We start from the raw sequence: 27,754 nt of genomic DNA, 5'->3' as shown, positions 1-27,754 counted from the left end.
AATCGATGTATTATCATTGTTGACCATTGTCATTTACGCGTTAGATGGATAGCGTATTATGATCCTAAGTGGGAATGTACCCTACATATTATGTACATTTCTCATTAGACCGTAGCAGCTATTGGAATTGTAAGAGAACGTCCATCTTCATCGCCCGCGAGAGAGAGAGAGAGATAGAGAAACGAGCTGTGCCGACAAATACAATATAATATGCTATACACCCGGGTAATCAAATACATCTGCAGCCAGTATAAAAAAAAATTGAAGGATTAGCTGTGTTATCTTAGTTTCCAAAGTTTTATTTAAATTTGTGTGTGTTCCAACTTTATGGTTTTGTTTCAAAATACTTTGTTTCTTTGGTATTAAAGTGTAAAAATAACGATCACAAAATTTTAATGTATTTTGAAAATACCTTTAATTTCATCTTTCTTAATTTATCCTTCTTTCGGAGTCCAAGCACCTTTAGGAACAGTTTCGGAGTTGGCATGATATTAAATGGTGGTGGTAGAGTAGCACTCTCCTCGAAGTAGCTCATCCAAAGGCGGGTCCTGGCAAATTTCCATTCAACATCCGAGTGCTCCTACGGATCCAACACCATGGATTACAAATTTGTAATTGACGGAAGTGGTGTAGCTGTTACCTAGCATTCCTGATATCCAGGGATAGCCGTGGCCACTTTCTATCAAGAGTCAAAAGCTGTTTTACCACTTGAATCTATTAAAAAAAAAAAACTTTAAAAGGGATAATAGGGTTGTTAAATCACCTTTTTTAATTCTTCGTCAGAATTCCAATTCAGAGAGTAAAGTTTACAATTAAAATAGTGATTGCATTTTATTCATGAGTTGAAGCAAATAATAATAGATTTTCATTACGATTGTAGTTATCGTGACCGATACGAATATGCTGTGCCCAAATCACGCTGGCACATACCAATTTTTGTGAAGAGAAATCTACCTAACACGTGTTCAAAGCCGATTGTCATCTATACATATAAATAAAATTAGAGTGTCTGTTTGTAATATTGAAATAACCGCTTTTTAATACATGCATATGAATATATATACGGTACATACACCAAAATAGCATTTTATTACTATTTTTTTGTCTGTCTATCTGTCTGTTTGTTCCGGCTAAGCTCTGGAACGGCTGAACCGATTTTGACGAGACTTTCACTAATAGGTAGCTGATGATATAAGGAGTAACTTAGGCTTACTTTTTTTAGACTAGGTTCGCCTCGCGGTATAACATCGCGTGACTCAGCTATCAATAATAAAATTTAATGTATCCGAAGCGAAGCGAGGGCGGGTCACTAGTGCTTTAATACAGTTTTAATGTCGCCTAGCAAAATTAAACCCATTAAATACAATATTCTTACTGGTACTAGGCCACGGGGTAAGTTTGCAGGCATAAGTACAACCACCAGTTTGGAGAGTCAAATAGCCGTTATATTAAAAAAATAAGGAAATTTAAACCACATTCATTTCACAAAATGAGTGGCGGTATTCAGGATAATCAGTTAATACCAGATGAAAAGTCGTTCACGCATCTAGAACATTCAGGAAAATCTCCACATAACAAAGATAATTTTTCTCTCACTAAGAACAGGTGCAGACAACGAAGCCAGGAAACTGCGTTGTTTCTTATTTCGTTTTAATATTATCAGAAATAATGTTATTACGTGTTGCATTACGCTGTGTTGCAATTTTAAAAGGAGATACAACAATAAATAGAAATTATTGTATTGACCTACGTATCTAGAAAACTATATACACATGTAGGTATGTATGTCGGAGTACAAACGAAGACCATAATGAAGTTTTAATATCTGTTATTCAGGATCTAAGTGTGCCTGTTTGTGGAGCGTGTTTTTTTTCTGGTAACGTTAATTATAGGGAAAAAAAATCCTATATTAGAATGAACGTTCCATTCGTTAGCAAATGTAAATTAAATACATAGCTTTAATCTAAAATAGTCATTGAATGTATATTGAGTTTTATAGCAAACCAACCGGTACGTCACTCCGTATGCCCGCTCGCTATACATAGTATCTATGCCCATCTTTTTAACAGTGTATTATCTATGTTCCGGGCGCTTACGTTTTGAGTGTGAATAGCGTGCGCCCGCGTCTGAATGTAATTATCGTTTAAAATTGAAAATTGTTTGTGTTAAAGAAAGATTAGAATTCGAAATTCGATACTGGTGACTAACCCATAGCTTTAAATACCCCTGAGATCTACCCCTCACTATAGTTTAAATTTATTTGTGGCACCCTGTTTTAGGTATCTTTTGCACACGCGTAGTTCTTTCTTGGAGCGTCAACAGATGGCGTGGATGATGGATTGAGGAAGGAATAAGGAAAAGGAAGTTCCAAATGAATTTATTTCTACATGTATAGTATCATTTGAAATTATTTCTTAGTTCTAATTGGCTTATGCTTATCGGTACAGAATTTCCAGGTAGCAAAGCGTAATTCCACACGACTACCACCGTCGTGCCTAATTCTATCGCGAAACATTTTTGTGCGTTCGAGTTTTAATGAAATATACGTTAAACTGAGATTTCGACTTCACGTCTTCAGGTGGGTGGGTAGGCGGCATTGATATTCTGATATCTATACATATAAATAAAATTAGAGTGTCTGTTTGTAATATTGAAATAACCGCTTTTTACTACATGCATATGAATATACCTAGTCAGGTCATAAGTATTGTCACACAGTAAAAACTTTTCTTTTAGAATGCTGGCCACAAAAAAGTTTATTAAATTCGAATTTCGAATTGTTCATGAAAATAAAAATGTATACTTTTAGAATTTTTACTCATTTTTAAATATGGAGTGGACGTTTAAAGAAGACCGTGTTGCAGTTATTGCATTGCATCGTTGCGGTTACGCGCCAATTCAAATTTTTAACATACTGAAAAATTTCAATATAACCAAAAGATTCGTTTATCGTACCATCAAACGATACTATGAAGACTCTAGTGTAGATGACAGGTCAAGAAGTGGTCTCCCTCGGTCTGTTAGGACTCCAGCAGTGATAAAAGCTGTGAAGGCGCGAATTCAAAGAAATCCCAAACGTAAGCAGAAACTGTTGGCCCTTCAGATGGGGTTAAGCAGAACCACGGTGAAAAGGGTGTTAAATGAAGACTTAGGGCTTCGGGCATATCGAAGAAAAACAGGACATCGTTTGAATGCTCGTCTAATGGACCTGAGACTGAAGAGATGCCGCGCTTTGTTGAAGCGGTACGGGGGAAAAAAATATCGGGAAATTCTTTTTTCGGATGAAAAAATTTTTATCGTAGAAGAGAGCTACAACAAACAAAATGATAAGGTGTACGCACACAGTAGTGAAGAAGCGAGCAACCGTATTCCGCGTGTCCAACAAGGTCATTTTCCATCCTCGCTCATGGTATGGTTGAGAGTTTCTTATTGGGGCTTACCAGAGGTACATTTTTGTGAGAAAGGTGTAAAAACGAATGCAGTTGTGTATCAAAATACAGTCCTGACGAACCTTGTGGAACCTGTTTCTCATACCATGTTCAATAACAGGCACTGGGTATTCCAACAAGATTCGGCGCCAGCTCATAGAGCGAAGAGCACACAAGACTGGCTGGCGGCGCGTGAAATCGACTTCATCCGGCACGAAGACTGGCCCTCCTCCAGTCCAGATTTGAATCCGTTAGATTACAAGATATGGCAACAATTGGAGGAAAAAGCGTGCTTAAAGCCTCATCCCAATTTGGAGTCACTCAAGACATCCTTGATTAAGGCAGCCGCCGATATTGACATGGACCTCGTTCGTGCTGCGATAGACGACTGGCCGCGCAGATTGAAGGCCTGTATTCAAAATCACGGAGATCATTTTGAATAAACTTTAGTGTCATAAAAATCTATGTTTTGTTAAGTTCATTTTGGTATATGAATGGTTACATAATGAATAAACTTGTTTCAATTATTTTACATTAAACATGTGACAGAATTTACGACCTGACTAGGTATATACGGTACATACACCAAAATATTTTTTTTACAGTTTTTGTCTGTCTGTCTGTCTGTTTGTTCCGGCTAATCTCTGGAACGGCTGGACCGATTTTGACGGGAATTTCACTGATAGGTAGCTGATGATATAAGGAGTAACTTAGGCTTACTTTTTTTTAGACAATAACCGCGGGTATCATCGCGGGACTCAACTATCAATAATAAAATTTAATGTTTCCGAAGCGAAGCGAGGGCGAGTCGCTAGTCTTATATATAATGCTATATCATGAGAGGGTTTCATCACCCGCCTCCCGGGTTCTTTATAAAGACAGGTCAATATTACTATATTAATTATCAATGTATTATTGAAATTTATATATCAGTTAAAAGCGGATTAAAAATGAGATTTTATTTAAAGTTGCCTTGTATTTATTGTATTATATTTAGAATACATATATAGATAATAGTCATGTATAATGCGGAGTGTCCTAGGTTTTGTTAAGCACGCTTATATCGTCCAAAATTAATAGAAACTACAAACAAAGCTTCTCTGATAAATTAATTCTGCCATTGCCGGTCCGCAAAAGCAATTTTCAAGGAAAAAGATAAAAACAATCCCATTTCGCAAGTTCATGTTAATAAGCGAATACAAAATGTTATTTAGTGTCAAAATCACTCGTTCATTTCAAGCCAGCAAAGGAGCCTTTTGTACGTAATTAATTTCGCTATTTCCAAGTTCTGACCCGTGAAATGTCTTTAGTATAAAGCAGCTTCTGACTCTATTTACCTTGCATTCAAGGCGGGATCTGCAATTTGTTAATATTTAAATACCTCGGTCTTTCAATGAAAATCAAACAGTTTTTTTATATTAATGTAGTTTGCTTTGAATGGCGTTCATACCATTCATTTTCAAGATTTTTTATTCACGTTCGCAATTAAAATTTTAATCTCGTTCGTTTTTTTCTATCATTGGTATCTATTGTTATATAAATATCAGGGGGCAAGTTAGAACTTTAAGAAGATAGTAAATTATTTTTAAATTCCCATATCAACTGAACCCTGCTCTTGCTAGGGTCAGTGTTAGCAAACTCTCCCAGGCTGAGCCATAGCTGGTCGCAGGCCATGGTTTGAATACCCCCTTAGTCTACCAACGAATAGGTAGGAACACAAACTTTGTTCTGAGCGGACTTAAAGTTAGAAAATATAAAAATGTAGTACTCACATCGATCATAGCATAAGAGTTAGACATCATAGCGATGAGCAGGTTCAATAGGACGATCACGTTGATCACGGAGTATGAACCAAACATCAGGAGACCCCAGAATCGGGTGTAGCTTTTGATGCCAGCTAGCTCGAAGTTCTCAAGCCCGACCATGCCGAAAGACGCCCAAAAAAGAGATTGTGACGCTTCGAAGACGCTGGTGCAAAGACGTACAGTTTATTGTTTAAATATTCCCAACCAGTAGAGGAAATTGTGTCAAAATTTGATGCTAAGAAGTTTTTAGGTTCAATTGAATTTCCTAAAATATTATTAATACAGTAATTAATATAGCTCTATTATTACTAGTATACAGCATTATTAATTGTCCTTCGTATATTATTTACTAACCTAGTTAAACGTTTGTTTGGAAATATGACTTTATTACCATTAAAAAAAGTATATATCAAACATAATAATTTGTGATATGAAAGTGCTTGTGAAAGTAGCCTTTACAAACATTAAAGAATAAAAAGTGATTTTGTGATAAATTTCCCGAGTTTCTTAATTTAATTTAATAAGCGTGGTAATCCATGGTTGCTCTCAGAGTCATGCAGTCCACTTCGTCGATTTTCAACGTGTTCATTTTAACATTTATGTCTTCTTCAAGCTGTATCTGGGTTTGCAGCAAATAGCGTAGAGAAGCCGTTGCTTCCTGCAGCATTTGTTGGAGCTGTTCTGCACTGTGACGCAGCATTTCACATTCATAGTACAAAGCTTGACCGGGTGGATCCCTCACTAACTCAGCTCCTACTCTTTGAGCCCTTTTCCCTAATCTAGTGTGAGCTAAAGCCGTGTTTCCTTCTTTATCAGATAACGCCTTTTGCAATTGAAGTATATTGTTTTGCATTTCAACAATCTTTTGTGTTGTATCGCGGTGCATGTCCTCTAGCTTTGACTTAGTACGTTTTGTATCTTCAATTCTTTCATGAAATGCATGATTACATTTGTTATAAGCTGTCCAAAGATCGTCAATTACTTGTTTCAAGATCGTGTCAACGAACATGCGAATAGGTCTTGCACTTGTTACCTCTCTAGCGGCCATTTGGATATTTTTAGCTGAATAAGCGTTATATTCATCTGCAGATATATTGGCAGGATCAAGATTGGTATACCCTTCATATACAGAAAGGCACAAGTCAGTCGGTTTCAGAGACAAGGAACCCTTATCGATATCGATAGCGGCCTGTTTGTATTGTAAGTCACGATCCAGCAAATATCTTGTAGCTCTGAGTCGACGCATTTGTTCGTTAAGTTGTTCTAATACACGTTTCAAAAGACTTTGACCTCCAACAATTGTAGTGATCTCTTGTTGCAAACATTGTTCAACCTCGTCAACCACTAAATCAATACCAATTCTTCCATCTCTCAGCATGAGACATTTTCGACAAATATTCAAAGCGTTGGCTTGTAAAGAAGCGAGACAATCTTGCAAACGAGTTTTATACACGCCTAGAGCTTCCAATTCGATACATATTTCTTTCCTTTGAATCTGCAATTCATTTTTGTTGAACTCAATATCTCCGATTCGTTCTTCGATTCGTCTATCGCTTGTGGCCTTCATGATTTCCGATCTTTCGCCAGTCTCCTCTCGGACTCTTTTACACTCGCCCAGGATCCTGTCGGCTAGTTGTTGCTGGTCTTCTGCATTTCTGCAGCGCAAATCGTTGCTCACTTTCCATTCGTGTATCGTAAATTTTGGTGCCCTTGGTGGGATACATACTAAAGCCTGCTCTGATAGTCTGGTTGTAGCGATTGGTGCTCCAATTACGTTACGTATGCCGAATTGTGCTTCGCCCATTTTAAATAGCTATTTTAATTGTAATTATGTTGTGGAAATTGGTTATTGTTTAATGAATCAATTCAACGGAATGTTTGTCAAAAATCAAATTGGCTTCAATCGATACAACAGTTAAACTATCACCATGGAAACGATTTGATGCGTTCTACATGATATTAATTTACCAATGCGTTCCATAAATACAACTACGTAAGTTATTTCATTATAGCTAAAATAAGCGATTTCTACAATGTTTTTTTTTAACAAGAAAAATACAGATGAAAACATTCAAAACCCTAATTTAAATGCTGTGTGTAAATTGATACTAATTCGAATAAGCATGACGGTTAATCAAATTAAAATGCTGTTTTTCTGGCTTTTAATTCGAAACACCCAAAAGTCCCTACTTTCCGAAACTTCGCCATTTCATGCAGGAGTCTCCGGCATTGTCCCAATCAGGAAGTCCTCCGGGTAGGACGTAGCATTTTTTTTTCTCCAGATCCGCGAAGTACCAGAGCAGTTGATTTAAACCTGAGTTTCAATTACCAAAGTAATTAAGAGACCTAGACGATTTTCATTTTATGAAAGAACTAAAAGATAATGCTATTAGTGAAAATTATTATCACATAAATGATTTTCTTAGGCACGACATTGAAAATAAATGGATTTCTTAATTATTACTTGAATTATGGATGAATGAATGGTAAATTATATAATATCATAATATCTTGCACTTCACTAAAATTCGCATGTCAAATAATGACGAAGCATACACGCTGCTTTCAACTCACCTATTTTCACTATGCTTAGGGAATAAAAGATTTCATTCTTCTTCTTTATTTTAAAAAGTTTATAAATTTAAAAAAATAAATATGTTCATTAAGTCGCTGACGGGCGTAAATAATATTCGTTTAGTTTGTCAATAATGCTAACTGTGACGCGTGTGAGTACTGCATTAAGCAGTGTGTCATGTGTCAAATCTATATATTAATACGTGAAGCAAAAACTTTGTATCTCTTTTTACGAAAATTGCGCAGACGGACTATGAAATTTTCCACACTTATAGAGAATATAGAGAAGAAGTGCACAATGCTAATTTTTCTTTTAAATAATGCATAAAAGATACATTAAATCAATAAAGAAAATATTACATTCACTACATACCATGTATTTGACGCACACACGCATGCATATTGTCAAACTTTTGTTCTTGACGTCTGTTGTCAAATTGAGAATAAATTAAATATTGTTTGTCTTTGTTAAGATTTTTTATAATGTAGTCTTGGCGAAATTTGTGATTATAGAAGTATAAAATACAATCATAATAGTGTACAAACTTACAATTCCAATTAATTATAGTCGAATTTTGACTACTGCGGGACCTCGAGTCTGTTTTAAATGCTCAGTTCAATTTGTACTCACCGCAAGCAAAAGCGAACAGCACTAAGCTGTAAATGAAGAAGAATTTTACGATGTCTATGACCATTCTACCAAGAGAAATCTGCAGCGGCCCGAGGTGAGGGTTGATAGAGAATAAGTGGACCAGTTTCAGAGCACTGTGGATTAAATTTTGACATATTTAAATTATCTTACATCTACTTTTGTCGTCTTATTAATATTGATGTTTTTAATAAATTACTTGCTAACTTTGACTCCAAGCTTGACAATTGTGAATATAACTAACATGTGACATCACGCGGTAAAACTATTTTTAACCCACATCATTCTTGTTAAACGGAAAAATGCATTAGTGATATTCATAACACAGTGTAAGCAACAACATTGTGAGTCCGCCCGGGTAGGTACCACCACCCTGCCTATTTCTGCCGTGAAGCAGTAATGCGTTTCGGTTTGAAGGGTGGGGTAGCCGTTGTAACTATACTGAGACCTTAGAACTTAAACTTACAAGGTGGGCGGCGCATATACGTTGTAGATGGGCTCCAGTAACCACTTAGCACCAGGTGGGGTGTGAGCTCGTCCACCCACCTAAGCAAAAAAAAATATGTATTATTATAACTGTTCAAACGTTTTAAGTTCATACAAATCATATACCAGGTTAAGGAAAAAATCGTGTTACTTATTACTTTCCCGTATATGTGTGTCCTAACTATGATAATGTCACTTATTAATTCAACACTGTGTCAATGTGTTGCGTTTTCATAAATCTGTCCATAATTTATTTATTTAGTTGCACCAGCATAGTGATCAACAATACAAAACACCCTTCAAACCGAAACGCATTACTGCTTCGCGGCAGAAATAAGCAGGGCGGTGGTACCCACCCGCGCGGACTCACAAGAGGTCCTACCACCAGTAATTACGCAAATTATAATTTTGCGGGTTTGATTTTTATTACACGATGTTATTCCTTCACCGTGGAAGTCAATCGTGAACACTTGTTAAGTACGTATTTCATTAGAAAAATTGGTACTCGCCTCTGGTGTTCGAACACCGGTACATCGCACGATACGAATGCACCGGACGTCTTATCCTTTAGGCCACGACGACTTATTATATTATAATAGTTAATATTTTAAATCGTTTTAACGTACTATATGGAGACTTAAGGTAAATAAATAAAGTGTTCCCGTAAAATTTTACCTGAAGATGTTGGCTGCCGCAAACAAGCCCTCGGCGATAAGTTGCGGGTCGAACGCGTCCCAACTTTCTCTCGGTATGAACTTCGTTTGCTGATCCCTACGTATCTCAGCGGCCTGCTGGAGGTACGCCGCGAAACGCAGCAAAGCCACCGCCACGTATAACGAGTTCCGAGTGAAATCAATAAAGTTCCACATATTACGGAGATATGAACGGATGCCTTCGATGTATATCTCCTGAGTTTCCTCCCAGATGAAGCCTGAAAGGAACGGCTGTTGAAACCGGGAGATTCAAGACGACCTTCTCTTACTTATTAGAAACTAGCGACCCGCCCTCGCTTCGCTTCGGAAACTGTAATTTATTATTGGTTTCTCCACTATTTAATGGATGTAATTATACATATTATTATAAAGCTTCCTCTTCAATCACTCTATCTACTAAAAAAAACCGCATCAAAATCCGTTGCGTAGTTTTAAAGATTTAAGCATACATAAGGACAGACAGATATAGGGACAGAGAAAGCGACTTTGTTTTATACTATGTAGTGATGGCATATAGGTCATTTTACTGGTGGTAGGACCTCTTGTGAGTCCGCACGGGTACGTACCACCACCCTGCCTGTTTTTGCCGGAAGCAGTAATGCGTTTCGGTTTGAAGGGTGGGGCAGCCGTTGTAACTATACGGAGACCTTAGAACTTATATCTCAAGGTGAGTAGCGCATTTACGTTGTAGATGTCTATAGGCTTCAGTAACCACTTAACACCAGGTGGGCTGTGAGCTCGTCCACCCACCTAAGCAATAAAAAAATTATGCGATGCCCGTTACTTTGGCCTATGAACGAGTTGGAGTTTTTATTAAAAAGCTGTGTGCATTTGATTTTCTAATATTTATTGTATTTGCTTCTCATTATAATTTTAAAAGATTTATGCCAGCTTCAGCGATTTAGATAGTACAACGAATATTGAAGAACATAGACGACAATAGAAGTCTAATCTCAGAAAGTAAATGAGTTTCCTAAAAGTGCAAAGACCTGTATGATCTCATCTATTATTAGGACTATTTAAAAATGTTCCGCTTATTATAACTTACCGAGTACATATACAACCACAACAAGTTCCAAGTATGTAGGTCCGTTTCCCCTTTGTTTCAGGAGTTCTTTTTCTAATTCTTTCACCATCCACTCCGGCCCGAAGAGCTGTATAGCTTGTACCTCTGCTCTTTGTGACACCAAGATCAATATTACTATGGAAAGTGTAAAATAGTGTTATTTTTTTGGTAGCGATATAATTAATGCTCTTTTTATTGATTTATTTGGGTGGACTAGCTCACGGCCCACCTGGTGTTAAATGTTAATCGGAGCCCATAGACATTAACAATGTACCACCACACATCTTCAGATATGAGTTCTCAAGTCTCTGTTTTTATACTATAGTACAACAGCTGACCCAACCATTACTGCTTCACGATAGAAACAGGCAGGGTGGTGTTACCTACCCGTGCGGACTTGCGTAATGCCCCATCACTTAATTCAAAGAAATATTTGAGTCATAAAATACAGACACGCAAATTTTAAATTTAGTATTTATTGGTAGTAGATTCTACTGTAAGCTCATACGGCTATCACCATCGTTATTAATTCTGCAAGGGAGCGTCCATGTCTGCTGGTGTGAGGAGTGAGACAACTTTTATATAATAACATTAAGAATTCAACCCCATATTTCAAAATGGGATACATTGATGATGCGAAGTCTCAGGTAACCACTTAACACCAGGTTGGTCTTGAGATAGTTCATCTATATACAGTGCGATAAAAAAGTTAATAGTTTTATTCCTTTGCGTCATGTTAATTTAAAACAAGAATAGACCAATAATTTTCAGGCCAAATTTTTAGTTAATGTATTTACAAATATAGACTTCACGAAGTTTTTAGAAAATTGCAAAAAATGTTGGATCCGTTATAATAACCCTTTGATAACAAAAGTCAGAAGAATTAATAATTAGCAGTGTTGAAAAATAAACATCGCTTTATTATGTATTTTGAAGATTAGTAGTAGTAGTAGATTAGTATGCCGCCAAAATGATGGTAAATAGTTACCACTGCCTATAGACATCAGCCATACTAGGTTGCTATTAACTGTAATCGAAATCTAATCAGGAAAATGAACAGTCTCATTTTAATATTTAGAACAGTTGCATTCTCCATATAATCAATTGGATGAAACTGGTGATTGGTAGCCCAGAGGCTGCAAGTACTAAAATTACTGCAATACTAAAAACTGCATGAAAGAACAAGCCAAATCTCAAATATAGGAGGCCTTTAGCTACTGCTTTGATTTGCAGTGTTATGTTATGACAATAGGACATTTTCTGCTTTTCTATAAACCTGAGTTTTCAATGGGTTTAATTCGAACTAATCAAATATTGACGTTTGTTGCTAATAAACTATTTTCTAGTTGACCTATTTTGCATCTGAAATACATTTAGTGTATTGGAGCAATTATCTTACGCGCTATATTTATTGTTTACTTACACAAAAAGAATAAGTAACTAGAAGCGTGAATTAAGAACTTCATGAAAGGTTTCCTCATTAGTTTTCCGGTGGCGCAGTTTGGAGCTATCATGTACAGAGTGCAGTAGAAAGGGAACAATAAAGCAACGCGGCATATGATCATGATCTTCTCCATTGTAGTCTTACGACGGAATCCAGGGACACCTTCGTACCAGATAGAGGCCAGCAATTGTTGGATGTTAGGGTGAGCTACGAACTGTTAAAATAATGAAACATATAAATTTATAAACGCACAGAAAACGACAACACATTGGTTCAAGAAATTCCCGTGTAAAGTCTATATTACTAAAACTCTTCCTGCAGACCCACGAGAGGAGTATTAGAATAGTAAAAAGTAAATGAAAACGGGAAAGATATAACTGTTAAAAATTCAATTGAAAGTACCGTCCCACAAATTGTATTGTATAGATAGATTTCAGAAAGAAAACAGCAGTGGCTGCAATTATTAAATAAAGTGTCATTGAGTCCTTTTAGAATAGATAATCCTTGTTAGTAGTATTCATTTTGGTATTTTAGTATAAAGTATTTCAGTGTTAAGTATTTTGTAAGAACGTTAAATGCAATTGCCGGGAAAAATCTTCAAGTACCTTTTTCTGCTTAAAATCAATGGCCAATTCCAAACGTGCTAATTTCATGTGCTCTCCGTCAACAAAGGCTGGTTCGTCAGGATCATGATTGAGAATGATGGCCAGCTCTTGGGAGCTTCGGGATTGATCGAGCAGATCTACTGCAAACAGTTGCGCCTGTCTACGTAGTTCTAGGTATTCCGCTTTACTTTCCTAAAAAACAAGTTTATTATTTGTCTACATCCAAGCCAAGAATAGCTCGGCTATAGATGTGATTTTTCACAAATAATTTTGCCTTAGATACCGTTTTTAGTAAAACAAATGCTGTACGTAATTTAATATTTTCATGGAAATCTGGCGAACTGACTGTCCATCTGATGGTGAGTGGTTACCGTCGCTTATGAAAACAGCAATGTCAAAATATAGCCAATATCCTGACTAAGGCGTGAAAATATGATATGAAAAGGCGAAGACACAAACCTGTTCAGCAAAGGCTAAATTCCTTAGTTCCCAAGACAACTCGAAGGCTGTTAATATAGGATCTGTCGAAGACAGAGCAATGAGCGACGGAGATGTCAAAGCTCGGTATTCATTGAGGCGTGCCAGTGAGTGTCGGAGAGAGTCCTCAGTAGATTGTCGGATACAGTCCTCGCAGCCACATCTAATCGAAAACTGTTTTTAATTAAATCAAAATTCATTACTTTTGTCTGTCCACATAAATCTGCCGTGAAGCAGTAATGCGTTTCGGTTTGAAGGGTGGGGCAGCCGTTGTAACTATACTCGAGACCTTTAGAACTTTTATCTCAAGGTGGGTGGCGCATTTAAGTTGTGGATGTCTATGGGCTCCAGTAACCACTGTGTGCTGGGTGCTGTCCCAGCTGGGTGGGAGCTCGTCCACCCATCTAAGCTATAAAAAAAATAAAAATAGAATTCATTTTTATCTAACTTATTTCATACACATAATCTTGAAAATTTGGGATTGATATAAAAGTACAGTTAACACGGTACACACAAAAGCTCGTAATATGGGAGACGAGATACTATTTACAGCAAAACATAAAGAAAATTAAATAGAGAGTAGTCAGAGATGTATATCAATCTTTACAGAACAGAAAGGATAGAAAATATAAAGAATATATAAATATACACTATCAGAGAGCAAAATAACAGATTTGATACATATTTTTCAGTCTTTTTACTTAATTGATACACACCCAGTTAAATCAGAATAGGTCTCGAGGCTACTGGTAAATAGGTAGCCAAAAGAAAAGGGATGACGATAAATTTACCTGACGTCATGAGGGTTAGGCAAAGTGGCACCACGATCTAGAAGTATCTTGATTATTTCATAGTTGTTCTTATGAGCCGCGAGCATCAGAGGTGTTATGTCCGGAGTGAACATTGCTGTGTTTGGATCAACTTTTTGCCAGCTCTATAAATGGATTGATAATGAGTACGTAATAAATGGTAATAATAAGAACCAGTGTTTCAGTGGACGTAGTGATTGCTAGAGCTGCGGTAGATTATGTTGATGATGCAGTACCGGCTTAGTGTGCAAATTAATATTCTACCAGTCAATGGTAAATTATTTCAAACATGAAATCTTTTACGGAGCGGGTGTTTTTGTTCGATAGACCGACTGTTTGTTTAGTTTTACTGAACATTCATATACCACTGGCTCTAGGCAGCGGCTTGGCTAGAGCCAGTGAATTTGCTGAAGTCCATGGGCGACGGTAACCACTCACCATCAGGTGGGCCGTTTGCTCATCTGCCTACAAGGGCAATAAAAAAAAAACCACCGTTTGAACGAGAGGATGACCGTAATTTCATACTGATTATTGTGTAGACACTTCGACCTTCTATTTCAATTTAGGCATGAATCATGTGGTGTTTGAATTCCGGGAATCACTTAAAACTAAATATCACAAATTATTTAAAGCCACGAGTTTTGTAAGCCAGCTCTATTTCAGTAACAACGCAAATGTCCAACTTAAGATACATAATATGTAAGATATTGCGATGACAGTTTCCCCAATTTTTTAGCCGACATTCTAGCTTTGTTGGATCATCAGGAGTTCTTATCACGTCCCTCTATTAGAAAATATTTCAATATTAGAAACTTTGATTGGCAAGATGTAGTTTCTGTTAAAATAATTAAAATTTATTTTGCAGTACTTGTAATTTTAAAAGCAGACTGATTGATTGATTACATATGTAATTTAGCTGTAGCAATTATAACTATGGAAATTTTAAATTTTATTTTTCAGTGCGGGTAACGAGCGACAAAAAAAATTTTTTTTTAAGAAATAATAAAATTCATATGTACAATATATCGGTCTTACGTATGGTTCACCATCTTTGTGAATTAACTCTTCATGCTCTAGTAACAATTCAACTGCTTCAACAAACTCTGCGTTGATTGCTTGCAGCAAAGCGTCTCTTGTTTCTACTCCCATGATGACGAGGAGTTCCACCATCTCTAAGTTCTCCCCGTCAATTGACAAGGTCAAAGCCCCTCGACCGAGAGAGTCTACGCAATTGATGTCGATGTGTTTTTTGCGGTGGCCTTTTTGGAGTAATCTGTGTAAAACAAAATCATTTTAAAGCAATCAAAATACATAATTATATAAAAAATATAATAGTTTGAAATTTATATGCATAATATAATATGTACAATAGAAATATATATGTAAATTAGACGATATCAACATAAAATCAAAAGGCCAGCTACACAGATAATTTTTTTTCTCCTACCTACGCCGAAAGTTCGGTTTTTTCCTCCCGCTGTACAGGGAATAAAGTGTTACTTTTTCTTCCTGGGTACAAGTGCGCATGCGCGTAAGTGTCTACGTCTGCTACGCATCTAAAATTCTCCTTCATTGTTGTGCTCGGGTAATTTGCAACATTGTGTTTAGTATAAAAGTGAAAAGGCAATAAAATTTAATAGTGAAGTATTAAACAAAGATGAGTTCATCGACAGTTCTTATTTAATTATTAGTAGTTTATTTAAAAATTTAAAAACAGTTAAATTGTTTTTTTATGAGTCGGGGGGCTCCGCCCCCCTACCCTTGGCAGGGCTTCGCCCCTGGACCCCGGCTCAGTACTCCACGAACTTTCGGCCTGATAGGAGAAAAAATAGTATGTGCACCAAGAGAGAAAAGTTGGACATTTCCTACCGCGTGTAAAATTGCGACTCGAGCCGAAGGCGAGGGTGGCAAACACGTGTTCATTTTAGGATTCACAGTTAAAAATATAGGCGTTAAAGAAAATACCATTAAAACTTAAGGCCAAAGACGTTTTCTCGAAATATTTTCGTAGAAGGACGATTTAATTAAAAAGAGATCGACGGTAATACACGATTGTTTATTTTTGTCTTTTGAAAGTAATTGAATGACGGTTTCAATCGGCAACGTAAGATTTTTTTTAGAAAATTGCTTTTGCTTTTCTGTTTTTTGTTTGTCCAAGGATTTACTGGCCAATAATAGGGTAGTAGGGTATCTCTTCACGTATACTGTAGAAGCTGAATGAAATCAAACTTATGAACATTTCGTAATATCTTTAGTTAAAATTGTTAGTAGTTAAATTAGTTTATCGATTTTTTTTAAATGGTGACAAAAATATGTCAGTTTCATATATCTCTCTCATCATAATTTAATTACTATGCTATTCAAATCCACTAAGTTTCGTGCCGGATCTTCGGCATGGGTCGCGATTCCGTTTCGCTGGTATATTCTGCGAAGCACTGCTCTTGATAGGGCTAGTGTTACAAATTCTTTCAGTTTGAGCCCGTGAGTTTAACTACTCGTTCGTGAGAAGCTGGAATAGCCCCTTAAGTTACCAGCGAATAGGTAAGAAAAAAAAATCAATTTTCAAAAGTCAACTTATAGTGATGACTTGTGGCTTGGTCGTGACTACGTTAACTGTTTGTTATGTATTCGATAGGTCGAAAATTATTAAATGACAAAAAAAAATACGAGATTAAGCCAACAAAATTAAAATTGTTTTACTTAAGTGTAAAGGTAAGCGAAAGTGTGTTTATTTTTTCTTCTTTCGCATTGAAAGAAGCAAGAGATTGATATGATTTCTAAAAGTGTTAGTTATAAGTCGCGTTAGTGACATAGGCTATTTTTATCCCGAAAAAAAAACATCTAACTCCTACGGGAATCTACACTAACATTTCCCTTGACTACTCGGACGAAACCGCGGGTAGCAGCCAGTTAAATTATATAGTTTCTAGATACACGTTGTTGTTGAACTTTGGCCTTAACATATTAGTTTGGACTAATTTTATTACATTTGATTCAAACAATTGGATTAAAATAATCAGTTAAATCTATTATAGGCTTATTTCTAGAAATAATTTACATTAGTGTTACATTAATTTACATTATTAATGTTAAAATAAAACCAATTTTTAGTGCTTTTGTTTTAGAACTTCTAATACGAGTACTTTTCGTTAATTGAAACAAATATTTGGTCTAAGTCGCATAAAGTAATCAAAACCATAAATGTCTCTCTATTACTACTGATTGAATGAACTAAACAAGTGATATATTGCGATGCGGATATTGTCTGAATAAGGTGACTGAGGTCTTGAAAGATCGCCAAGAAAATGACCACACGTACGTATTTATCAAGAACTACCTTTCTCGAAGATACGCTCCCGTGATTTGTGATTTATGTCGCACGGGTGAGATTCATATTGAACAAGAGAATCATAGGTAGCCTAAATATTCTTTCCCAGAATTATAGCTGTTTCCACACGGAGTTTCATTAAGATCACTTCAACGGTTTGGGCGTGAAAATGTAAAAGACAGGACTATACAATGTTAATATAGAATTTAGGGTTGTCAGAGATAAACAGCGATGGGAGTTTATTTATTTTAGTGTTTTATTTAGTGTAGTTTTAGTGTTCATTTTCTATTTCCAAGAGATTCGTTTCTTTGGGATTCTGATAAATAGTTTCTGAACTAAATAGTTACCACCACATTCAGAGCTGTCACCGTTGAAATGTATATAAAATTAAAACTAAAAATATTGCTTTGACCTAACCTTCTCACATTTGCCATATCTCCTCTCTCGACTGCCAGCAAATACTTCTTTTCTTCCAAAGTAAGTGGTTTAGGGAGCACCGGTAACGGCATTGGTTTCCGGACGCATTCCAATTCAGGGTCGCCCTATCACATATTTCATATTAAAAGCATATTAAGGCGCGTCTAGTTTATTACGGATTATTATAATCCACAACCCTAGTGATTTGAAGTAGAATGTTCTATAAAACTACGATCTCATGAAGTTTTTGGTTGACAATAATTTTTACAAGCCGAAGTCTATTGTTAACCAAAATAGGTACAATAAAAGGAAGGAAAATCGAACTTCATCATTCATCATCATTATCCTGCCCTTCTCCCAGTCACCTGGGGTCGGCGCAACATGTTTTTTCCTTCCATACTCTTCTATCATATATCATTTCTTCGTTCGCTCCCCTCTTACCCATGTCGTCTTTCACACAATCTATCCATTTCTTCTTAGGTCTACCTCTTCCTCTATATCCTTCCACATTCATAGTTAATACTCTTTTACCAACCTCATTTTCATTTTGTCTCATCACATGTCCATATCATCCCAAACGCGCACTCCTCAGCTTCTCTGTCACAGGTGCCACTTTCAGACTTCCTCTAACATATTCATTCCGTATTCTATCCATTCTCGTTACTCCACACATTCATCGCAACATTCGCATCTCTGCTGCATGCAATCGCCTTTCATCGAAATTCAAGGAAATCGAACTTCATGGTGCAGTATTGTTGATGGAGGCTTTTTATTGTTAGATAAACAAATAAGTTCACAGCCAACCTCTTATTAAAAGGTTCCCGGGTACCACAATGTAAAGACCGCATTGAATTGCGACCAACTCTCAATTGTATTGTACAATGTTTGCTTAACGCTTCAAATCGGAACGCATAATAGCTTCGCGGCAGAAATGGGCAGTATTAGCTCTTCTGTAATCAATTAAACTGTGTAAAGTTTGCCGGAACTTGTTCGTAAGCACATTCTAGATGAATATCTTGTTAGAAGAATTGGTATCTTTTTTTTTTATTGCCCTTGTAGGTAGACGAGCATACGACCCACCTGATGGTGAGTGGTTACCGTTGCCTATGGACTTCAGCAATGCCAGGGGCAGAGCTAAGCCGCTGCCTACCGCTTAATACTCTCCACAAGCCTCGTTTGAAGAAGGACATGTCATAGCGCTCGGGAAAACCGTGGAGGGGAGCTCATTCCATAGCCGGATGGTACGTGGCAAAAAAGACCTCTGGAAACGCACTGTGGATGACCGCAGTGGCTCCAGGTAGTACGGATGAACTCTACTCCGGTGGCGGGCGGTGCGATGGTAAAAACGAGATGCCGGTATCATCTCGAACAATTCCTCAGAGCACTCCCCATGGAACATACGGTACAAAATACAGAGGAAACCGAAGTCCCTCCGCAGACCCAGAGGTTCCAAACGATATCTACACAAGCATCGCTCGATAGGAGTACGTCGGGTGTTGTATTGGTTTAAAAAGATATTTGTTTTATTACTCACGGCTTCCAAATCCTTCTTCTCGGCCATCTTGATGGTTTACTTCGAGTGGTCGCCGAAGCAGCGTCCGTCCCCCAGGCGATCTGTCATGTATTTAAGTACTGTTAAATACTATCTCCTTTCTTTTTTATTAATTATTATATTATATTAATATAATATATTACTAGCAAGTACCTTGGACAAAGAATTAGTTTAGCTACTCAAAAGGGCAACGCTGTCAGTATCTTCGGAATCTTGCCTAAAAGAGAGTCCCTTTAGTAATATATTAAATTATTATTATTATTGTTATTTTGTAAGGTTTTTAGTTTTAAGTTCATTGTTAGAGTTGATTGCATATTTTTTTATATTTATTACATTGTATAATTCTTACATGAAATTGTAGAGGTGCGAATGTTGCGCGATTTACGTGTCGAATATAGCTATATATTATTATTAGAATACTAGCTATTATTATTATATATTATTATATAATGTTAAATGTTCAGGGTAGGGTCAACGGAAAAAGATCTCGTGATTAAACCCAATGCACTGGACTTATCAAGTGAAAATCCTTACCAAAACTCCACTTAACGAGTGCGTGCGCCAAGCCTAAACGCGAACTATGGAGAACGGCTGTGAGAAGACTTTAATAAACAAGAATTCCACATGACAACGACTGCTCTGCCAAGAGCAACTGACTATGATGATGATGAATTACTATTAAAGTTCCATACTGTTGGATAAAGGTCTATTAGTTTTCTAGAGGGAAGTGAGGGAAGAGGCATGTCTTATTTTTATTTCGTGGTCAACCAGCTCACGGCCGACCGGTGTTAAATGGTTAAATACCACACCGTGAATTTCACACCTCATTACGAGACATGAGGTTGATTTGTATAATAGCTGTCCCAGCCTTCAAACCCAAATGACTAATTCGCGGCAGAAAAAGATATGATTGTAGTACCTACTCATTTTGACATTTACTTTACCTGAAGTGTATTTTTCGTATTCCCGATGCAACTAATTATTTTTATCCTTCAAATACAACAGCCCTAGAAAGCTTACTTACTTATATTTAATTACAGAATAACCCTGATAAGGCATATAAAATCGTGATAATTACCTAATTGTCATTCTGACTTGGAATTTAAAACAATTTTGCTAGAAACCTACACAGGGAGGCCGTTCGTAAACTGAAGCCTCGCAAAGGCAATAATCCTTTATGACATGCCGATTACCTCACAGTCGTCAGCTTGTAATTTGATTAGGTTATCGAAACTGGTAGTACTAGATGTCTTTGCCCCAGTAATACCCAGTCGTCCTACTTACCTAGCAAACTTTTGCTCAGTGGTCGTTGGCGAGAACCAACTTTCATAGGCTTCAAGAAGAAGAGAAACGCGATTACGATAAAAAGCTAATATAAGGAAAGCCTCCGATTTCCCAATTTTTCATTTTTTCTCCAAACATGGAATTTTAACGTCGTTGAAAAGTAATTGACAAGCGATTTCCCGCTAAAATATTTAAATAGCGTGGAACATTCAATGTCTCCCATGTTTTAGCAAGTAAGATGAATTTTAAATTGAACTCGGTTGTTGAGTTAGCGGAGAATATCGCCGTACCGCGGAGACCGGCGTCGTTGGACGTCGACTATTGCCTCGACGACATGTCGGTCGGGCGTCCTCAGGGTGCCGCCGCGAGTCTGGTTCTAGTGTTGACAGTGGGAACCCCCCTACTCTGACCGGGTTCTGACCCCGGACGGAGATCGGACGTCGGTTGTAAGAGTGTAGGGGAGTCGTTTAGTGCGGTAGGGCCCTAAAATTCTTTGGGCCCGCGGTCTGCTCTCGCCACCTTGCAGATCGTCAAGTTCCACAAACCCCGCGCCCCCCCTAGGCGCGGGGACCTCATATGAGGTTAGGACCCCGGCCCGAAAAAAAAAGCAGAGAATATCAACTTAACACATAAATGCTATCACGAATAATATGCCCATGTTAATATACATAAAGAAATGAAATATTTGAAGTTCAAGGTCAAGGTCAAGAAAATTGATCTTTTATAATTGAAAATAATTCAAATAATGCCATTTTGTATTTTAACATTCTCTTTTTTTTCGCGTTTTATTTGAGTTCACGTTTTACATGAGAGTGAAGACTGACAGTGAAATGAAGCCGTCCTCCTTGAGAAATAAGGAGGAAAGTTTAGATTTTCACCCAGACATATGGAGTTTTACTGAAAGAGATGCATTAAGAGAAGAATCTATTATTAATATTCTCTTAAATAAACGCCACATAACAAAGTCACTAAAGTTTTAATTCAAAACTACCTAAAATCAATATTCATTCTATGTCACCCAACATCTTGTAAGTTTTTGCGTCTCTTCTTGGCTTACAACTTGTTATAATATTTGGATTCCGCAAGTCGTAGACATAATTAAAACTAATTTTCTGTTGAATACCGCAACCGGATATTCAATTAAATTGATTAATTATTTTTTTATCGAATATTCAAATGTCGACGATTAAATAACATCTTAGTCGTCCATGATGACGAAAAAATAAGCTATACCTACGAGTAATATTTAAAAACTAAAATAGTCGAAAAGCCGGATATAATACAATAAAAATAATAAACGCGAGATTAAACAAATAATAAGAATAATAACTTGTTTAAAAAATTGTTTTGATTATAGCATGGTTTAATATTTTATTAGAAAATTCAGCATAGATATTTGGTAAGCGCGGAACGTTCCGAAAAAATCAGATTGAGGAATAATAAAACACATAATATACGTGAAAAACAACAAGAATATATTATAAGAATCCGTAGGTACCACCAATGTTTCTGGCACAAGGTGATCGGTTGTATTCTTATTGTAGTGTATACGGAATACCAATCGCTAAACATCAGATGAGCTGGTAGTCTACATTCATTAAAAAACAACTACTAACTAGCTCAATCCGCCATCTTGCATTGTCTTGTTACTACTACTACTACTACTACTACTACTACTACTACTACTACTACTACTACTACTACTACTACTATACTCAAGCATGAATTTGGATTAAATTTCAGTGGTCAACCTCGGAAAGCAAAGTGTTTTAATGAATTTAACGATCATTCTAGTGCTTTTTACAGTAATCGATATGCTTCTGTTTTTATTTAAATTTAACAAATCGATTAACAGAAAAAAACTACATCATAATTATTTCAAAATACGCCGACACCATGACAATTTTAACAGAATGTAGTGCAATTGAATTTAAATCATTAAGTCTGTAAGCATATGCTCCGCATACATATGATAGCTATTTCATTATAATTACCAACACTATTCCGAAATTTAAACCATTTTTTGTGTTCGTTACGTGTGAAAATAAAAAGTTTTTACTCACAAAAACAATCGCTAAGGCTGACGAGACGCCACTCCTGCGCGATGCCGCCTCACCTCCTTTTTATACCTAGTTTGATCCAATTAAAGAAGGCGACACAAACAAACCCAGTTCATGCAGTTTGCTTGTATGTTGCAAAGTCAAATGCTGATAAAATACTTGTGGTATTTCTTTTAAATGGATTTTTGTTTGATCATGTATTTATTGTGTGAACTAACTATAATAATATTATTTGAATCAATGTTTTTAGGTAGTGACAGACAGATATAATTATTACGTTGAACATGATCTTGTATGCTTGTTTAGTTATTAAAATGTTACAAGTTTTCAATTGTTGATTTAAATCTTGAAATACTGGTATGTAATTAATGTATTTTCGATAGATCTGCAAACGAATCAATGGCTTATCAACATAATGGGTCAAAATATTCCCGTCAAACATTACTAATGCACAATGATGGAGCATTGTTTGAAAATATCCCACAGTTCAAAAGTTTGAATACTATTGTCACGTCTATCTATCTATCTGTCTTTCAGTTCACAAAAGTCCATTGCTAGACATATGCCTTCTCCAAGGTTCGCCACAACGTCCTGCGCTACCGTCATCCAGCGGTTTCCTGGGATTTTCAACAGGTCGTCAGCGTATGGGAGGTCTATCCACGCTGTCCTTCGGTAAGCGTTCGTCATTCGAGAACTTCTCGACTCAACGGCCATCTGTTTCACGAGCAATGTGTCCTGTCTACTACCACTTCAGTCTCAAAATCCTTTGGGCTATATTTAGGTTACCATGGCCTTCCGGCGAATCTGCTCATTCCTGATTTGATCTCGCAAGGTTTTATTTTTATTTTTTATTGCTTAGATGGGTGGACGAGATCACAGCCCATCTGGTGTTGTTAAGTGGTTACTGGAGCCCATAGACATCTACAACGTAAATGCGCCACCCACCTTGAGATATAAGTTCTAAGGTCTCAAGTATAGTTACAACGGCTGCCCCACCCTTCAAACCGAAACCTTCACGGCAGAATATATAGAATAGGCAGCAAGCATAATTACACAAATTATAATTTTGCGGGTTTGATTTTTATTACACGATGTTATTCCTTCACCGTGGAAGTCAATCGTGAGCATTTGTTAAGTACGTATTTCATTAGAAAAATTGGTACCCGCTTACGGGATTCGGACACCACTGCATCGCTACATACGAATGCACCGGACGTCTTAACCGTTAAGCCACGACGACGTCATAATCCTTCCTTCCTAAAAAAACAGATTTGTTGAGTACGTATTTCATTAGAAAAATTGATAGCCGCCTGAGATTCGAACATCGGTGTATCGCACAACACGAATGCACCGGACGTCTTATCCTTTAGGTCACGACGACTTCAATTTAATTCAAATTCCAAGCATAACTCTCTTCACTGCTCTAGGCGTGACCTTGAACCTTCTTATAGGGCATATTCTGAGCGACCACGTCTCAGTGGCTCTATGTATCTTGAGAAATTGTGCTATTGGTGATCAGAAGATTCTGTGTAGGTTTACAAATGCTACGCATCTGAGTTGGATTTGACGATTGACCTATTTTGATAAATTTGACTTACATATCTGGGCAGTTTACCCTAGTTAAATATACTCGTGAAGACAAATTTAGTTTTTTCCGTGTTCATATTAAGCCCACTCGGGTAGAAGCTATACTGAGATCATTGAAATCGGAAGAAAATCGGAGAAATAACATCACTCTGTTTCACGCCACGCAGTGGAAGAATGGATCCTGAAGTCCGGATCTGCCGAGGCCGAACCTCCTACAGGTGCCGTGTCTAGGGGGCGCGCGGGGTATGTGGGACTGGACGGTCCGTAGATGTTAGGAGCGGACCGCGGGCTTAATGGAATTTAGAGCACTACCCATTAAACGACTACTCTGCACTCTCGCTAAGGCGCCGATTTTCCCCGAGGTCAGATCTTGGGTGAGGTAAAGAGGCTACCGCGGTCTACAGTACAACCATATGTGCGGAGGACCATAAGGACACCCGGCTAACGGAACCTTCGAGGCAAATCGAAAGCTCTGGTCGGCCGTCTCGGTATCGCAGCCCATCAGGCCTTGGATACTCTACTGGGTCAGAACCAGGGTCCTGCAATCGGCCGGACATAGACTACATGGACATGGCCGGCCGGCCGGTCAACGACAACAACTTATGTACAAACACTTCAACTTGGAACCGTTGGAGAGACTGCATCACGATCCAGGAAAGGCTATCTCTCTCTCTTTCTCTCTCTGACTCTCTCCCTCTGTGTCTCTCACACATACATACTCACAGACATACACGTGGGCGCACATACATATAAGTATTCTTGTTCTATTCTTTTTGTTTTCATTAATTATTTTACTTGGAATAAAGCATAATATGTTTTTATCCTCATCATGTCTCTCTATGCTACAGATGTCGACTGCTCTACTGCACTACTGCAGTAGTGGGGCGGTGCGATGGTAAAACCGAGATGATGATATCATCTCAGATAATTTCTCAGAGCATTCCCCATACAACTTACGGTACAAAATACAGAGAGAACCGAAGTCCTTCCGCAGATCCAGTGGTTCCAAATGATCGGTGAGAATGGGATCTTCGACAATCCGAACGGCTTCCTTCTGTATGAAGTCAAATGGAAGTAGCTGGTATTTGGGAGCCCCGGCCCAGAGGTGGAAGCAGTGGTCCATGCGAGGCCGGAGTTGTGCTTTGTAAAGCTACTAGGCAGCGGCTTGGAATGGTAGGCAGCGGGGCTCTGCCCTTGGCATTATTGACGTCCATGAGCGACGATAACCGCTTACCATCAGCTGAGCCGTATGCTCGTCTGCTTGCCTGGCAATAAAAAAAAGTATTTATTCGGGTGTGAGTATCGCTTCGCTTTGTTTAGGACTCTCATTATTTTCAAAATGATTATCTATATTAATATTGTAAAGAAGAAAGATTTGTTTGTTTGTATTGAATAGGCTCCGAAACTACTGAACCAGTTTGAAAAATTCTTTTACTATTTGGAAGCTACACTATTCCCAAGTGACTTGGCTATATTCTTTTTTAACAATAATTAGGGATCCTTACTAAAACTCCAATAATGTAAACCAAAGTGTAAAAAAAATACCTAAAATATTCTTTACATCACGTGTGCTGCGAAAACTATTGATGATAGAATAAAATAATTTACTATGACTTTGTAGAATGCATTTTTTACAAAAGTGTCGCGACAACATATGTCTATTATAGTTATGCCACAGATGTTTTATATAAAAAAATAAAACAACGTCAAATATCGTTTATAGGGAAGCTCTGACTCAATAAACTCAATGGCTTTTGTTTTGCATGTATGACCTTTTTACGAAAATGAGGAAAAGAATAATATTCAAACTACATATCTTTTTAATTTTCTTTTTTTAGTAACCTGACGCAAATAGAAAGGTTGATATGCGTGTATTATAAGTTTTTATTTTGAAATTTTTGTTAAAGACCCGAGCGAAGCCGGAGCGGACTGCTAGTATGTTATATATCAACATAATATCCTGTTTGATAGAACCGATGTCATCGCTGATTGCCAGGCAAATTGCTCAAGGTTCTTGTGAAGTACTTACAGTACAGTGTAAAAGAAAACTCGCTTCGTATGTCTAAAGCAAACTTTATTTACTGTAAATATTATATAAATATAATTTTATGTGTAACAATGATAATTTGCTTCTTAAGGCACATGGGTTTCAGGTTTTCAATATGTCTCTTTGATATTTTATAAATACTGGTGTAATGCACTTAAAATATATTTGAAAAAGTAATTGACTAGGCTGTTCTACATTCTGCTGAGACAGATTCATTTGCATAGACAAACATTGGCAGAGTCAATTAATATAATTCTCATATTATAAAGTCTACTATTATGACAAAACTTCCAAATTAATATAATAATAAGGTAGGAGGACAATTCGTGTTCGATTTATATAAGACTAAAATTAAACAATATTTTTTAATTTCATGTTAAAACCATTTAAAGGAAAATGATCGCTGTCATAATATATCTAGTTATTGCTACATACATGTGTCGAGCAACATATCAGTAGCATCTCACTAATAAGTCAATAATTTAAAACTTTAATACCTGTGTCAGGTTTACCGGGCAAGGTAGTTAAAGAAATAAAATAAATACCCCTTTGAAAGTTAAAAAGAAGGTCTTATGTTTCAAATACTCTTTATTCGATTATCGTGAAACTGGTTAAAGCTAGGAAAGAGGTTCAATAGTTAACAAACTGTGTAAAACAATGTTTTAAAAAAAAAACTACATATTGTTTTACTTCAAAGCCACCCAGAAACTATTCGCCCAGTAGCTTTGGATTTTCCTTTACCCGCTGACATTATAGAAGGTGTTGGAGACGAAGGCACAACTCTGGGTGATCTCGGACTCAACGATTTGGGACTTGAAGTTTTAGAACTAGCTAATGATTTATCGGGAGATTTACTTTCGTTGCTCTGAGAAAATCTAGATGGAGCCATTTGTGACTGTAAAGAGGCTGAAACCAATTTAGAATCTTTTCTTGACAGCCTTGATGTGCTAGGTATTGCAGACTCTACATGTTTTGGAGCGTCATTCGTGTATTTCAAACATGATTTATATGGGAGTTTTTCAGTTCCCCCTTTAGTAATTGACGTTCGTGAAGAAGTTGCTTGTGTATATTGAGATTCTAAAGCAGAAGCTGATAATATTTGTTCATTTTGTTTGAAATTAGGAGATTTAGCTGTTGGGTCTTGTAAGTTACGTTCTTCTTCCTTCATATGTAAGAGGTTTTTGGTGGGTGTATCGGGTTCGATTTGTATTACATGATCTTGGGATTCTGGTGATGGGAAATGATGATAGTTTCCATCCATCGATGGCGTGTTCGGTTCTGTATGATCTCCAGAAGATATTTTCAAGGGCTTTGTCTGGATTGAGTCGGTATCTGAAACTAGGAAAAGTGCGTTTAGAAATGAATTGGTTACAGATTGTCTACTTCGACCGCTCTGTAGTCTTTATGGTCATTATATTAATAA

The 27,754-nt window shown here is 37.1% G+C and overlaps 2 protein-coding genes across 4 annotated transcripts in view; both read right to left on the bottom strand.

Moving 5' to 3' along the window:
- The window catches only part of trpl (transient receptor potential-like), a 30,801-nt gene extending 8,039 nt beyond the window's left edge, over nucleotides 1-22,762 (bottom strand). The window contains exons 1-14 of one of the 2 annotated variants that reach the window (XM_089739536.1): nucleotides 22,701-22,762; nucleotides 19,336-19,415; nucleotides 17,802-17,926; nucleotides 15,092-15,329; nucleotides 14,039-14,181; nucleotides 13,230-13,410; nucleotides 12,771-12,962; nucleotides 12,145-12,379; nucleotides 10,704-10,856; nucleotides 9,618-9,873; nucleotides 8,439-8,572; nucleotides 7,424-7,547; nucleotides 5,201-5,396; nucleotides 413-580 (exon numbers count right to left, since the gene is read on the bottom strand). In XM_089739536.1, the coding sequence (XP_089595662.1) occupies nucleotides 413-580; nucleotides 5,201-5,396; nucleotides 7,424-7,547; nucleotides 8,439-8,572; nucleotides 9,618-9,873; nucleotides 10,704-10,856; nucleotides 12,145-12,379; nucleotides 12,771-12,962; nucleotides 13,230-13,410; nucleotides 14,039-14,181; nucleotides 15,092-15,329; nucleotides 17,802-17,926; nucleotides 19,336-19,362 (2,172 nt within the window). In that variant the 5' untranslated portion in view covers nucleotides 19,363-19,415; nucleotides 22,701-22,762. The remainder of the gene's footprint in view (nucleotides 1-412; nucleotides 581-5,200; nucleotides 5,397-7,423; nucleotides 7,548-8,438; nucleotides 8,573-9,617; nucleotides 9,874-10,703; nucleotides 10,857-12,144; nucleotides 12,380-12,770; nucleotides 12,963-13,229; nucleotides 13,411-14,038; nucleotides 14,182-15,091; nucleotides 15,330-17,801; nucleotides 17,927-19,335; nucleotides 19,416-22,700) is intronic. The other variant, XM_028169556.2, reaches the window with a different exon arrangement.
- A 4,073-nt stretch (nucleotides 22,763-26,835) lies between these two features.
- The window catches only part of trp (transient receptor potential), a 58,440-nt gene continuing 57,521 nt past the window's right edge, over nucleotides 26,836-27,754 (bottom strand). For both annotated transcript variants that reach the window (XM_089739534.1, XM_089739535.1), the window contains exon 21: nucleotides 26,836-27,669. In XM_089739534.1, the coding sequence (XP_089595660.1) occupies nucleotides 27,023-27,669 (647 nt within the window). In that variant the 3' untranslated portion in view covers nucleotides 26,836-27,022. The remainder of the gene's footprint in view (nucleotides 27,670-27,754) is intronic.

The sequence above is a fragment of the Bombyx mandarina genome, chromosome A1 (assembly GCF_030267445.1).
Source record: "Bombyx mandarina strain Sakado chromosome A1, ASM3026744v2".
Taxonomy (NCBI): domain Eukaryota; kingdom Metazoa; phylum Arthropoda; class Insecta; order Lepidoptera; family Bombycidae; genus Bombyx; species Bombyx mandarina.
Note: the sequence above shows the minus strand (reverse complement) of the source record. Positions and strands in the feature narration are given on the sequence as shown.